Here is a 15321-nt window from a genome sequence, read left to right on the forward strand (position 1 = left end):
TCCTGCACACGCCAAGCTCACTTTCAAATGCTGGCCTGGGGGCTTTCTCCAGCCATTGGAGCCCACTTAGCCCCGAAGCACAGTAGGCGGGAAGTGCAAGGGAGGGAGCGGGTTAATCTGCCTTCCCCAGAAGCAGCCCCAGGCTCTGATGATGGGGAACTGGAGGACACACAGGCCAGCTCCTTTGTCACTCCCAGGAGAGTGTTCTATGCTGAAGTGCCCCAGGGGGATTAAGCTCCCATAGCCCACAGTGATAATGCAAATTCCTTCTCTGTCTCTGTTCCCCACCCCCTCCTGGGCTTTCCTGGAATCACCTGCCAAACGCCCCTTGCATTTTGTTTTCTTTCTTTCTTTCTTTCTTTTGTTGTTGTTGTTGTTGATAGTTTTTTTAATTCTTCAATTACAATTGACATACAATAGTATATTAGTTTCAGGTGCACATCATAGTGATTAGGCATTTATATTCCCTAAGAAGTGATCACCCCGATGAATCCAGTACCCACCTGACACCATATATAGTTATAATATTATTGACTATATTCCCTGTGCTGAACTTCACATCCCCATGGCTAATGTGTAACTACCAATTTGTACTTCTTAATCCTGTCGTCGTCTTTTTCACCCCAACCCCCCTCACATCTGGCAACCATCAAAATGTTCTCTGTATCTATGAGTCAGTTTCTGATTTGTTTGTTTATTTTGTTTTTTAGATTTCACATAAAAAGGAAATCATCTGGCATTTGTCTGTCTGACTTGTTTCACTCAGCACAGTACCCTCTAGGTCCTTCCAAGGTGTTGCAGACTCAAGGTTTCATTCTTTTTTACGGCTGAGTCATATTCTATTGTATATATCACCACTTCTTAACCCATTCATCTATTGATGGGCACTTAGGTGATTCCATATCTTGGCTATTGTAAGCAATGCTGCAATGAGCATATGGGTGCATATGTTTTTTTGATTTAGTGTTTTGGGTTTCTTCAGATAAATACCCAGAAGTAGAATTGCTGAGTCCATCTTTGTCTCTTGTTATAGCCTTTGTTTTAAAGTCTGTTTTGTCGGGTATAAGTATTGCTAACTCAGCTTTTTTTTTGTTTCCATTTTCATGAAATATCTTTTCCCAACCCTTTACTTTCAGTCTGTGTGTCTTTCAAACTGAAGTGAGTCTCTTATAGAGAGTGTGGGTCTTATTTTCTTCTCCATTCAGCCACCCTATGTCTTTTGTTTGAGCATTTTAATCCATTTACATTTAAAGTAATTATTGATAAATATATAGTTATTGCCATTTTATTATTTATACTTTTTACCTTTTTTTCCTTCTTTTTCTTAAAGAAATCACTTCAACATTTCTTGTAACACTGGCTTGGTGGTGATGAATTCCTTTAGCTTTTTCTGGTCTGGGAAGCTCTTTATCTGTCCTTTGATTCTAGGTAGAGTAATCTTGGTTGTAGGTCCTTTTCATCATTTTGAATATTTCGTGCCAATTCCTTCTGACTTGAAATGTTTCTGTTGAGAAATCAACTGACAGTCTTATGGGAGATCCCTTGTAAGTATCTCTTTCTCTTGCTGCTTTTAAGATGCTCTCTTTGTCTTTAATCTTGGTATTTTAATTATGATGTATCTTGCTGTGGGCCTCTTTGGGTTCATCTTGTTTGGGATTCTCTGCACTTCCTAGACTTATATGTCTATTTCCTTCTTCAGGTTAGGAAAGTTTTCTGTCATTATTTTTTCACATAGGTTTTCAATTCATTGTCCTCTCTCTTCTCCTTCTGGTTCCCCTATGATGCGAATGTTGATAAGCTTGATGTTGTCCCAGAGGGCCCTTAAACTATCCTTTTTTTTTTTTTTTTTGGATTATTTTCTCTTTTTGCTGTTCTTATTGAGTGTTTTCTCTTTCTTTATCTTCCAAATCCCTGATTCATTCCTTTGCTTCATTTAATCTACTGTTGATTCCCTCTAATGTATTCTTCATTTCAGTTATTGGGTTCTTCAATTCTGACTTGTTCTTTATGTTTTTTATCTGGATTTTTATGTTTCCTATCTCTTTGCTGAATTTTTCACTGAGATCACTGAACATCCTTATAACCAGTATTTTGAACTCTGCATCTAGTAGATTGCTTGTCTTCACTTTGTTTTGTTCTTTTTCTGGAGTTTTATTCTGTTCTTTCATTGGACACATGTTTCTTTGTTTCCTTATTATGGCTGTCTCCCTGTGTTTGTTTCTATATATTAGGTAGAGCTGCTATGTCTCCTGGTCTTGGTAGTGAAGCCTTATGTAGTAGGTGTCCTGTGGGGCCCAGTGGTACAGTCTTCCTGGTCACCTGAGCTGGGTGCTCCAGGTTTATCCCTTGTTTGGGTTGTGTGTGCTGTCCTGTTGTAGTTCAGTCTTGATTACTGTTGGCACATCAATGGAAGGGACTGACCATCAGGCTGACTGGCCGTGAGGACTGGTCATGATTGTAGCTATTATGCAGAGACTGACCCTACAGAGAAGGATTGGCTTTATCAAGACTCTGGTGGCTGCCAAGTTTGCCCTTAGGGTGTGTCATTTGTGGAGGTGGTTGGGTGGTACTCTGGAGTGGCTAAGGAATTGTGCAGTGACCCCCGCACTCCAGCAAACAAGCTGCTGCAAGCAGCGTAAAGTGTGCAGTTCATAGCCTGAAGCCTGCTCATGGCTTAGACAGTACCCACTGCTCCTGCCCACTGGCCCCGGGGCCTGAGAGCAGGCACCATCTGGATCTGGTACACCAACCCCAGCCTGTTCTGGGTGAGTAAATTCACAAAGAAACATGGGTAACAACAGAAAATAGTATTGAAACAGTGAGAATCAGCAATTTTTGCACAGGAGGCTTTGGGAAATGTTTACTGTAGTCTGCCTGAAATTGGGACAAAATTGAATAAACAAGATGAGTTTGGTGCTTAGGAAAGTGTGAAAGCTGCTAGTGAATCCTATTCTCCTCTATCAGAAGTAACTGGAATTAACGAAGCTCTTGCAGAAAATTCAGGACTTGTCAACAAATCTTGTTATGAAGATGGTTGGCTGGTCAAGAAGACAGTGAGTAACCCTTCAGAACTAGATGAACTAACGAGTGAAGAAGTGTATCAGAAATACATAAAATCGCCCTGCCGGGAGTGGCTCAGCGGTTAAGCATCGACCTAGGATCCAGGCGATCAGGGTTCGATTCCCGGTCAGGGCACATGCCCTGGTTGAGGGCTGCCCGATCAATGACTCTCTCATCATTGATGTTTCTCTGTCTCTCTCTCTCCCTCTCCTTTCCTCTCTCTGAAATCAATAAAGATATATTTTTTTTAAAAAGAAATACATAAAATCTACTGAGGAGTGAAAACGGAACCCCCTAAATGAAGTAGTATGAAACAATGTTTTTTAAAAAGCAACAAATCTGCAATAGCATCAAAAAGAATGAAATACTTAGGAATAAACTAACCAATGTGACAATTACAAAATGTTGCTGAAAGAAATTAACGAAGACACATAAATGGAAATCCTGTGCTTATGGATTTGATGACAATATTGTTAGATGTCAGTACTACCCAAACTGATCTACAGATTTAGCAGCTTCCATCAAAATCCCAACAATAAAAATATTTTACTTAATATTTATTTATTTAGTTAGTTAGTATTTATTTAACATTATTTGCAGAAATAGAAAAATTCATCCTAAAATTTTAATGGAATTTCAGGGGACCTGGAAATAGTCAAAACAATCTTGAAAAAAATAACAAAGTTGGGATCTCACACTTCCTGATTTCAAAACTTACTACAAAGCTATAGGAATCAAAATAATGTGGTACTGGCATAAAGACAGACATGAAGACCAATGGAATAGAATACAGAGCCCAGAAATAGATCCTTACATATACAGTCAAATTAATTTTGACAGATTTTTCAAGACTATTCAATAAAAAAGTATAGTCTTACTGCAGCCACTTAAGTAGACCATGCTCTTTTACCCATGGGAGCCTGGTGTCCAATGGCTGCAAAAAATAGCATCCTTGGTAGTGTATGCAGCTTGTTGCTAGTGTGGGTTGCCTTAAGGGACTTCAGTACAGCCCTTTCTGGTGGACACTCACATCTGAATTCATGCTGTCCCCAATGTAGGCTCCAGACAGGTATGCAGGGTACCTTTGGAAAGCCCCAGGGCACAGTGGCCTGGGTCTACATTGGCCAAGTCATCATGTCCATCCACACCAAGCTGCAAAACAAGCATGTGACTGAGCCTGTATGCAGAGCCAAGTTCAAGTTCCCTGGCCTCCAAAATATCCACATCTCCAAGAAGTGGGGCTTTACTGACTTTAATGGGGATGAGTTTGAAGACATGGTGGCTGAAAAGCGGATCATCCCAGATGACTATGGGATCAAATACATCCCTAATTGTGGTCCCCTGGACGAATGGTGGTCCCTGAACTCATGAGAGTCTTGGTGCTGCCCCCACCTTACACCCACTAATAAATCTTACTTCCTGTCCAAAAAAAAAGTAGAGCTTTTCAACAAATGGTGGTGGGAAAACTAGATATCCAAATTCAAAAGAATGAAGTTGGACTCTTACCTTACACTATATACAAAAATTAACTAAAAATGGACCAAGAACTTAAATGTAAGAGCTAAAACCACAAAATTCTTAAAACAAAATAAAATGGGAAATCTTAATGAGCTTGGATGTAGCAATGGTTTCTTGGATATGACACCACCAAAAGAACAGACAACCGAAGTAAAAACAGATACACTGGACTATATGAAACTTAAAAACTTCTGTGCATCAAAGGACACTCTCAACATGGTAAAAAGATAACCTACAGAATATAAGAAATTATTTGTAAATCATATATCTGATAAGGGCTTAATATCCAGAATATATAAAGACACCTACAACTCAACAAAAAACTAAACAACCTTATTTTAAAGTGGGCAAAGGGCTTGAATAGACATTTATTCAAAGAAGATCTGCAAATGGCCAACAGCATATGAAAAAGTGTTCAACATCACTATTCATTAGGGAAATGCAGATCAAAACCACAATGAGATAACATGTCACAGCCATTACTATTTGACTACTATCAAAAACACACAGAGAAAATAACAGGTGTTGGTGAAGACCTGGAGAAATTAGAACCTTTGTGTACTGTTGGTAAAAATGTAAAATGGTGCAGTCACTGTGGAAACCAATATGGTGGTTCCTTGAAAAATTAAAAACAGAATTATGATATGATTCCAGCAATTCTACTTCTGGGTATATACCCATGAGAATTGAAAGCAGGGACTTAAAGAGATATTTCCACACTTATGTTCACAGCAGCATTCTTTACAATAGCTAAAAGATGGAAGCAACTCAAGTTTCCTTCAGTGAACAAATGGACAAACAAAATGTGGAATATTATTCATCCTTAAAGAGGAAGGAAATTCTTCTATATGCTACAACATTGATGAACCTTGAGAAAATTTTGCTAAATGAAATAAGCCAATTACAAAAAAGACAAATACTATGTGATTCCACTTACACAAAGGACATAGTAGAGTCAAATTCATAGGAACAGAAAGTAGAGTGATGGTTTCCAAGGGATAACGAAAGGGAGAAATGGGAGTTGCTGATGAGTGGGTTTTGTTGAGTGGGTTTGGATTTCCAACTTTACAAGATGAAAAAAGTTTTGAAGATTGGATGCGCTACAATGTGAATGTACTTAACACTACTGCACTGTACACTTAAAAATGGTGAAGACTGTAAATTTTATGTTATGTGTTTTTATCACACTAAAGTTTTTAAATTTATAGTAAGTTTTGTTGTTATATGTATTTTCCCACAATTAAAAACAAAACAGACAGCACCAAATGCTGGCAGGCATGTGAAGCAACAGAAACTATCATTCATCACCAGTTGGAATGTAAAATAGTACAGCCCTGGATGGAATCTAATATGGCTGCAAAGTAGTGGAAGCTACATGCACCTGCTCCTGGACCCAAACTAAATTTACAGCTAAATTATAGAGCAATCATTCTGAATAACCAGCTGAAGGCTAGCTGAGCTGAAATACTATAACCAAGGATTTACAGAAGAAGACACATAGGGATTGGTAAGAAGGATGAAGAGGCAAAAAGGGGTGCTCCCCACACCCACATGCAGTAGACAAGGAAGTAGAGGGATATCCGGGCTACAAAACTTCATCTCCCAGAAACATGGGGCCTCAACCCCATGCAGGGGTCCCCAATCCAGAGCAAGAGATGACAGGAATAAAAGCCTGCATAGCATCTGGTGGTGAAAATCAGTGGGGATCCAGTCTGCTTGGGAGAATAAAGAGTTTACTGGAGACTCAGATGCCACCTTCTCAGTGATGAGCACTCCTGATATTACAGCACCAGGCTGGGAAGTACACTGCCTTGTCCCCTAGTTACCCAACTGCTGGCAAGGCCACTCTGCTGACCTAGGGTCCTGCAAAGGGACCTACTAGCGGCACCTCTCAGTGACCTTTGCGGCACTCATTTTCTGGGAGGTTCTTGGCAGATACTCAGACAGTGACTGAACTATGTGTCTTTGGAAATGGGACTGGTCTTTCCCACCTTGAGCGTACCACCACCATCTGTTGAATCACTTGGCCAGCCTGTCCTGCTGAGTTCAGTAGTGCAGGGGGATCGGAATGCCATGCAGACCTGGGACTTTCAGAACACAGAGCTGGGGCTTTTGGAGCATGTCTTCATGGGAAGCTTTTGTCCAGGAATCAAATGAGTGGATGATGGGTTGTGTGGCTATATCAAAGGGGGCCAGTCTTATCTCCCTGTGAGCTCAGTTCATGCTATCCCAGGAAGGGGAAAAAGTGCCCACCCCCCTCCTATAGGCTTGTGGGCACGATCCCCAACAGGAGACTGTTTGGATCTGCCCTTCCAAGCCCTTGATTGCTGGCTCTACTGAGATCAGTTCTGGGGGCGGGGGAGAGGAGAGCTGCTAGAGCTGAGACTTTCAAAGGACTTTGTCTGGAACTGGGAATGGCATTACCCCCACTGGGAGACTTTTTTGATCTGTCCTCCTAAGCCCAGTGCCTTCACCTGGCTGAGCTAGCTCCCACAGAGCTGGCTGAACACAAATTAAACCTGTTGTGCACCCCTCCTGAGGGAACTAGAGTTGGAGATTCTGGCAGAGAACAAGTGGTTTGACTCTGGAGTAGGGGCCACTTTCCCCTCATTGACTGGGTAACCCCCCAAGTAGAGGACCCATGAGCCTTGTCCTCTCATTCCCAATTGCCCCACCCTACCAAGCTCACAACCTGCAGTAAGGGTCTGTGGGTCACGGACAACCTGGGTCCACTTCACAGCCTTTCTTCAGAAGGCTCTGGAGGAAAACCAGGCAACCACAAGGGGAGGCAGAGTAACTAGCTGACAGGTAGAAGCAGACCTCAGGGAGCCCCAGTCCTTTTACAGATCTGCCTCCAGCTCTAAGCTGAAGAAAGCTGACCCTTCTATACAGATTTTCCCCTCCCACGCATATCCAGGCCCAGTAGATGCAGCCACAAACAGTGAATAGTGCAGCAGCTCCAAACAAGTAGTCAAAGGCCGGCTACACACAATGTTTAATGTTGACCTGTACCTGAACCCCTCCCAACTGAACCCAGGACCAACACAACCAGTGGTGGGTTTCAGACCACACCAGAGCTTGACCCAACTAGCTACACAAGTGGCACACCCAAAGAGAGATTACAGCAGGCACTAGACCCTGCCAAAGGTTAAAGACAAAAAGAGAATCTTAAAAGCAGCAAGAGAAAAACTATTAGTTACCTACAAAGGAGCTCCCGTGAGGCTGTCAGCTGATTTCTCAACGGAAACACTTCAAGCCAAAAGGAATTGGCATGAAATAATGAAAGTGACAAAAAGCAAGGACCTACAACCAAGATTACTCTATCCAGCAACTCTGCTGTTTAAAATTGAAGGCAGCCCAGCCTTCAATTATTTGTTAATATTGTTAACTAATATTAACAAAATATTAGTTAAGCATAGACCTATGATCTGGAGATCTCAGTTCGATTCTCAGTCAGGGCACATGCCCGACTGCAGGCCCAATCCCCAACAGGGGTCATGCAGGAGGCAGCCAATCAATGGCTCTTTCTCATCACTGATGTTTCTATCTCTCTCTCCCTCTCCCTTCCTCTCTCTGAAATCAATAAAATATATTTTATTTTTTAAAAAAGAGCTTCCCAGACAAGCTAAGGGAATTCATTACCAACGAAACAAATATTGCAAGAAATGTTAAAGAGCCTGCTTTAAGAAGAAGAAAGAAAAAAAGAAATTGGGGTAGGGGGGACATAGGTATAAAGAAAGATATAAGGGCAACAAATAAGTACCTATCAATAATCACCTTAAATGTAAGCAGATTAAATGCTCCAATCAAAAGACATAGGGTAACTGAATGGATAAGAAAACATGATGCCTATATGCTGTCTACAAGAGGCCCACCTCGGAACAAAAGATATACACAGAATGAAAATGAAAGGACAGAAAAAAATATTCCATGCAAACAGAAACAAAAAAATAGCTGGGGTATCAATACTTACACCAGACAAAATAGACTTCAAAACAAAGGCCATAACAAGAGATACAGAGGTCAGTACATAATCCTAAACAGATCAATCCAACAGGGGGTTATAACTCTTGTAAACATATATGCACCCAACATAGGAGCACCTAAATGTATAAAGAGAAAATTGATGGATATTAAGGGAGAGATTGACAGCAATACAGTTATAGTCAGGGATTTTAACACCCCACTGACATTAATGGGTAGATATTCCAGGCAAAAATTTAACAAGGTAACACACTGAATTGGATGGGTTTAATTGATATTTACAGAAAGTGGTAGAATATGCATTCTTCTCAAGTGCACATGAAACATTCTCAAAGATAGATCACATGTTAGGACACAAAATAAATCTTTTTTTTTTTTTTAATATATCTTTATTGATTTCAGAGAGAGGGAAAGAGAGGAAGAATGAGGGACAGAAACATCAATGATGAGAGAGTCACTGATCGAGCCCGCAACCTGGGCATGTGCCCTGACCGGGAATCAAACCCCAATCACCTGAATCCTAGGTCAACGCTCAACCTCTGAGCCACGCCCAGCTGGGCACAAAATAAATCTTTATAAATTCAAAAGGACTGAAATCATATCAAGCATCTTCTCTGACCACAATGGTAGGAAACTCAAAATCAACAATAAAAAAACTGAAAAACATTCAAATACATGGAGGCTAAATAGCATGTTATTAAACAATGAATGACTTAACAATTAGATCAAGGAAAAAAATAAATGAAAATGAACACACAACAACCCAAAACTATGGGGCACAGAGAAAGAAGTCCTTAGAGGGAAGTTCATAGCATTATATGCCTACCTCAAGAAACAATAAAAATCTCAAATAGACAATCTAGCCCTACACCTAAAAGAACTAGAAAAAGAACAACAAACAAAGCCCAGAGTAGAAGGAATTAATATAGATTAGAGCATAAATAAATGACATAGAGACTAAAAAAAGCAATACAAAAGATCAATGAAAGCAAAAGCTGGTTTTTTGGAAATGATTAATAAGATTGATGAACCTTTAACCAGACTCATCAAGAAAAAAAGAGACGAACCAAATAAATAAAATCAGAAATGAAAGAGAAGTAACAACCGACACCACAGAAATACAAAGGAGTGTAAGAAAAGACTATGAACAACTCTATGCCAACAAATTGGACAACTTGGGCAAAAGAGATAAAGTCTAAAACACATACAATTTTCCAAAACCGAATCAGGAAGAATCAGAAAACCTGAATAGACCAACTACACCTAATGATATTGAGACAGTAATAAAAAAAACTCCCAGCAAACAAAAGTCCTGGACTGGATGGCCTCATAGGTAAATATTTACCAAACATTCAGAGAACTAACACCTATCCTTCTCAAACTATTCCAAAAAATTAAACAGGAGGGAAGACTTCCAAGCTCTTTCTATGAAGCCAGCATTATTCCAATTCCAAAACAAGATAAAAACACTAAAAAGAAAGAAAATTATAGGCCCATATCCCTGATGAACATAGATGCTAAAAGCCTCAAAAAAAAAAAATATTAGAAAACCAGGTCCAGCAATATATTAAAAAGATCATACAGCATGATCAAGTGGGATTTATTCTGTGGATACAAGTTGGTACAATATGGGCAAATCAATAAACATGTTACGCCACACAAGCCAAATGAAGGGTAAAAACCACATGATCACATCAAGAGATGCAGAAAAAGCACTTGATAAAATCCAGCGTCCATTTAAGATAAAAACTTTCAGCAAAGTGGAGATAGAGGGATCATATCTCAACATAATAAAGGCTACATATGACAAATCCACAACCAACATCATACTCAATGGGCAAAAACTAAAAGTGTTTCTCTTAAGATCAGGAACAAGGCCCACTGGGTGTGCCTCAGCAGTTGAACATCAACCTAGGATCCAGGGGATCGTGGTTCGATTCCCGGTCAGGGCACATGCCCGGATTGCAGGCTCGATCCCCAGTTGGGTGCATGAAAGAGGCAGCAGACGGCTGATCAATGACAACTCTCTCATCATTGATGATTCTGTCTCTCTCTCTCTCTCCCTTCCTCTCTCTGAAATCAATAAAGATATATATTTTTTAAAAATGATTAGGAACAAGATAGGGATATATGCTTTCACTCTCTTATTCAACATAGTACTAGAAGTGCTAGCCACAGCAATCAGACAAGAAGAAGAAATAGAAGAAAACAAAATTGGAAAAAGAGAAGTAAAATTGTCATTTTTCACAGATGACATGATATTGTACATAGAAAATCCTAAAAACTCCACTAAAAACTTCTACATCTAATAAATTAATTTGGCACAGTAGCAGGATGCAAAATTAATATTCAGAAATTGGTGGCATTTTTATACACCAACAATGAACTATCAGAAAAAGAAATTAAGAGAACAATCCCATTTGCTATTAAATTTTTTTTTTTTTAAAAAAAAGGTACCTGGGAATAAATTTAACCAAGAAGGGAAAAGACCTGTACTTGGAAAATTATAGGATATTGAAAAAATAAATTGAGAAAGATACAAATATGTGGAAGCACATACCATGTTCATGATTGGAAGAATTAACATCATTAAGATGTTCATACTACCCAAAGCAACCTATAGATTCAATGCAATTCTTACCAAAATGCCAATGGCATATTTCACAGATATAGAAAAAATATTCCAGCCCAGCCGAGCGTGGCTCAGCGGTTGAGCATCGACCTAGGATCCAGGCGATCGGGGTTCGATTCCCTGTCAGGGCACATTGCCCGGGTTGTGGGCTCAATCAGTGACTCTCATCATTGATGTTTCTATCTCTCTCTCTCCCTCTCCTTTCCTCTCTCTGAAATCAATAAAGATATATTTGAGAAGAAAAAAAAGAAAAGAAAAAATATTCCAAAAATTTATATGGAACCAAAAAAAAGACCCCCAAGTAGCCTCAGCAATCTTGAGAAAGAAGAATAAAGTTGGAGGGATCACACTACTTGATATCAAACTATACTACAAAGCCATTGTAATCAAAACAACCTTATACTGGCGTGAGAACAGACATATAGATCAATGGAACAGAACAGAGAGCACAGAAATAAACCCATTCTTATATGGTCAATTAATATTTGACAAAGGAGGCAAGCGTGTAACGGAGTAAAGACAGTCACTTCAATAAATGGTGTTGGGTAAATTGGAGAGGTACATGCAAAAAAATGAAACTAGACAACCAACTTACACCATACACAAGATAAACTTAAAATGGATTAAAGACTTAAATGTAAGTTATGAAACCATAAAAATCCTAAAAGAAAATGTAGACAGTAAAATCTCAGACATCTCTTGTAGCAATATTTTTGCTGATATATCTCCTAGGGCAAGGGAAACAAAGGAAAAAATAAATAAATGGGACTACATCAAACTAAAAAGCTTTTGCACAGTAAGAAACCATCAACAAAATGAAAAGGGACCCCACTGAATGGGAGAACATATTTGCCAATAAAACATCTGATAATGGGTTAATTTCCAAAATATATAAAGAACTTATACACTCAACATGAGGAAGACAAACAACCCAATTTAAAAAATGGGCAAAGGACCTGAATAGACACTTCTCCAAAGAGGACATACAGATGGCCAATGGATATATGAAAAAATATTCAACATCATTAGTCACCAGAGAAATGCACATTAAAACCGTTATGAAATATCACCTCACACCTGCCAGAATGGCACCACCAGTAAATCAACAAACAACAAGTGATGGCTAGAATGTGGAGAAAGAGGAGCCCTGGTGCACTGCTGGTGGGAATGCAGACTGGTGCAGCCACTGTGGAAAACAGTATGGAGTTCCCTCAAAAAGTTAAAAATGGAGCTGCCTTTTGACCCAGTGATCCCACTTTTGGGAATATAACCTAAGAATCCCTAAACACTGATTCGAAAGAATATATGCACCCCTGTGTTCATAGCAGCATTATTTACAATAGCCAAGACCTGGAAACAGCTCAAGTGCCCATCATAGATGTGTGGATGAAAAAGCTGTGGTACATTTTACATAATGGAATATTACTTGGCCATAAAAATAAAAATTAAAAAAAGGAAATCTTATCTTTTGAGAGAGCATGGATGGACCTGGAGATTATAATGCTAAATGAAAGAAGCCAGTCATAGAGAGACAAATACCATGTGATCTCATTTATATGTGGAATCTAATGAACAAAATGAACTAACAAAATAAAAACAGAAGCATGAATGCATGGAACAAAATGACAGATCTCAGAGGGCTGGGGTTGGGGGAGTGAGAGGGAGCTGGATGAAAGAAGGTGAAGGGATTAACCAAAAAACATATACACATTACACATAGAGATAACAGTGTGGTGATAGCCAGAGGGAAAGGGGGTGGGTGGCAATTGAATGTGAGCAAAGGGTGGGGGAAATGGGGACCGGAAGAGATTTTGCTTGGGGTGATGGGTGCATGATGCAGTGTGTAGATGATGTTGTATTTAGTTGCACACTTGAAACCTGTATGGTTTTGCAAACCAATGTCACATAAATTCAATAAAGAAAGCAGTACATCTACTTTGTAAGACAGTTTGACGGTTTCTTACAAAACTGAACATGCTCTTACCATATATGATCCAGCAATCATGCTCTTTAATATTTATCCAACTGAGTTGAAAACTTATGTCTACACAGAGCAGCTTTATTTATAGTTGCAAAAACTTGGAAACAACCAAGATGTCCTTCAGTAGGTGAATGGATAAATAGTGTACATCCAGACAACAGAATATTATTGAGCTCTAAGAATAGATGAACTACCAAGCCCATGAAAAGACATGGAGAAAACTTTAAATGTATATCACTAAGTGAAAGAAACCATTCTAAAAAGGATACATCTTGTATTATTCCAACAATATGACATCTGTAAGAAACAAAGCTATGGAAACAGTGAGAAGACAGGGGCTAGAGAAGAGGGGGGAATGAATTGGTGGAGCACAAAGGACTTTTAGGATTGAGAAATTGCTCTGTATGATATTATAACGGTGGATATAGGTCATTATACATCTGTCAAGACCCACAAAATATACAACACCAAGAGTGAACCTTAATGTAGGCTACGGATTTGGGTGCTAATGAGGTGTCGGTGTAGGTTCATCAGCTGTAACAAACGTACAGCTCTGGTTCAGGATGTTGATGGCAGGGAGGCTGTGTGTTCGAGGAATAGGGCGTATGTGGGAATTCTGTCCTTTCCACTCAATTTTGCAGTGAATTGCTCTAAAACAATTAAATCTATTAAAGTAAATTCAAATAATATCAAGTTAACCATTTTTAAGTGTACAATTCAGTGGCATTGACAGTATTGCACAACCACGACCTTCCTCTGGTTCTAAGACATTTTCACCGCCACTGAAAGGAAATCCCCAAGCAGGTGCCCCTCATTCCTTCTCCCTTCAGTCCCTGACAACCATAGTCTGATTTCTGTCTCTAAAGACTTACCTAAAGTGACATTTCATATAAATGGAATCATATACTACATGGTCTTTTAAAACTGGCTTTGTTACTTAAGAAGATTTTAAGATTCATCCCTGTTGTAGCATGAATCAGTACTTATTCGTTTTTAAGATGAATAACATTCCATTGGACATACATACATTTTGCTTATCCATTCATCAACTGACCGACACTTGGGTATTTCCACCTTTAGGCTGTTGTAACTAGTGGTACTATGAACACACGTGTATAAGTCTTTATTTGAATACCTGTAATGGACTATTTTCTTAATGCAACACTTCCTTGCCCTTAGATGAGGGAAAACAAAGAAGATATGTTAAAGAAGGGACTAGAAATAAAATTAACATTTAAATATCAAATTACTAATATTTAGAGCTTTGTTTAGTAATAATAATTAATATTTAAGTTAATAATATTTAAGAAACACCTGATTTAACATACTTTATCTCATGCATCATTATAATTCTAAAGTAGACAACCACTTTATAGAGCAGGAAACTGTGAGGCTCAGATGGTTAAATAATTTGTTCATGGTTGCATAGCTAGTGACCCCAGGTTTTTCTGACCCCCACACTACCTTTCTGACTACCTCACTCATCAAACTAGCATTGGAAGTGAGAGAATGGATGAAAGGTACACTGCCTTGACAAGTAATTCTTACCAAACTTTTACCTTGGTGAAGTTATCATGCAGAAGTTAATGATACAAAAACCTTGGTTATGTATACAAGCCCAGAGAAAGAAAGAGTGATGATGATCTGGCTTTTTGGGTGTGAGTGGACTGATCACCAGCTGATTATCTGAATGAATGTAGCTGGTCCAGCCCCCTACAACCCCACCCTGGTCCAGAGGACAAACTTACCCTGACACAGTGGGACTGGACACGGCCCATGTCAGGAGTGGACTAAGGTGGGCTACATACCTGGGGTTGGCTGCACAGTGCCTAGGTCTTCTGTCCTCTCTTTGGAGAGTTCCTGCAGGCACTGGTCCCGCTCCTCCCGCAGCACCCGGAGCACGTCACACAGTCGAGGGAGGGCTCCAATCTGCAAATCCAAAACCAAGAATGTTCATCACTGCAACTAAGTTGATTCTGCCACACAAGGATTTACTGTGAACAAAAATGGGGCTAGACAATGAGATTACGAATTCAGGGAGGCAAAGCCCCTGCCCACAAGAAGCTCCGAGTCCACAGTGAAATACAGGCAGCCACTTCTAGGAAGGACTTCAGAACAACAATCTGCAGCTTGTTCACTGCAAATC

General features: G+C 39.5%; 2 protein-coding genes and 1 non-coding gene across 3 annotated transcripts in view; 2 read left to right on the forward strand and 1 right to left on the reverse strand.

Moving 5' to 3' along the window:
• Positions 1-15321, reverse strand: part of SCTR (secretin receptor) — a 78631-nt gene that overhangs the window by 47800 nt on the left and 15510 nt on the right. Inside the window, exon 2 of the mRNA XM_087819401.1 lies at positions 14984-15104. Coding sequence (XP_087675527.1) covers positions 14984-15104 — 121 coding nt within the window. The remainder of the gene's footprint in view (positions 1-14983; positions 15105-15321) is intronic.
• On the forward strand, positions 3938-4071 carry LOC148092642 (small nucleolar RNA SNORA70). Its single transcript, XR_015714931.1, has one exon. It is a non-coding gene; the product is annotated as a small nucleolar RNA SNORA70 (small nucleolar RNA).
• On the forward strand, positions 4132-4431 carry LOC148092643 (large ribosomal subunit protein uL16-like). Its single transcript, XM_087819952.1, has one exon. The coding sequence runs from the start codon at positions 4132-4134 to the stop codon at positions 4429-4431; it is 300 nt and encodes a 99-aa protein (XP_087676078.1).

Source organism: Miniopterus natalensis, chromosome 8 (assembly GCF_054644295.1).
Source record: "Miniopterus natalensis isolate mMinNat1 chromosome 8, mMinNat1.hap1, whole genome shotgun sequence".
Lineage (NCBI taxonomy): Eukaryota > Metazoa > Chordata > Mammalia > Chiroptera > Miniopteridae > Miniopterus > Miniopterus natalensis.

Coding starts and splice junctions, on each gene's coding strand:
- LOC148092643 (XM_087819952.1), top strand. CDS start 4,132: ATGCAGGGTACCTTTGGAAAGCCCCAGGGCACAGTGGCCTGGGTCTAC.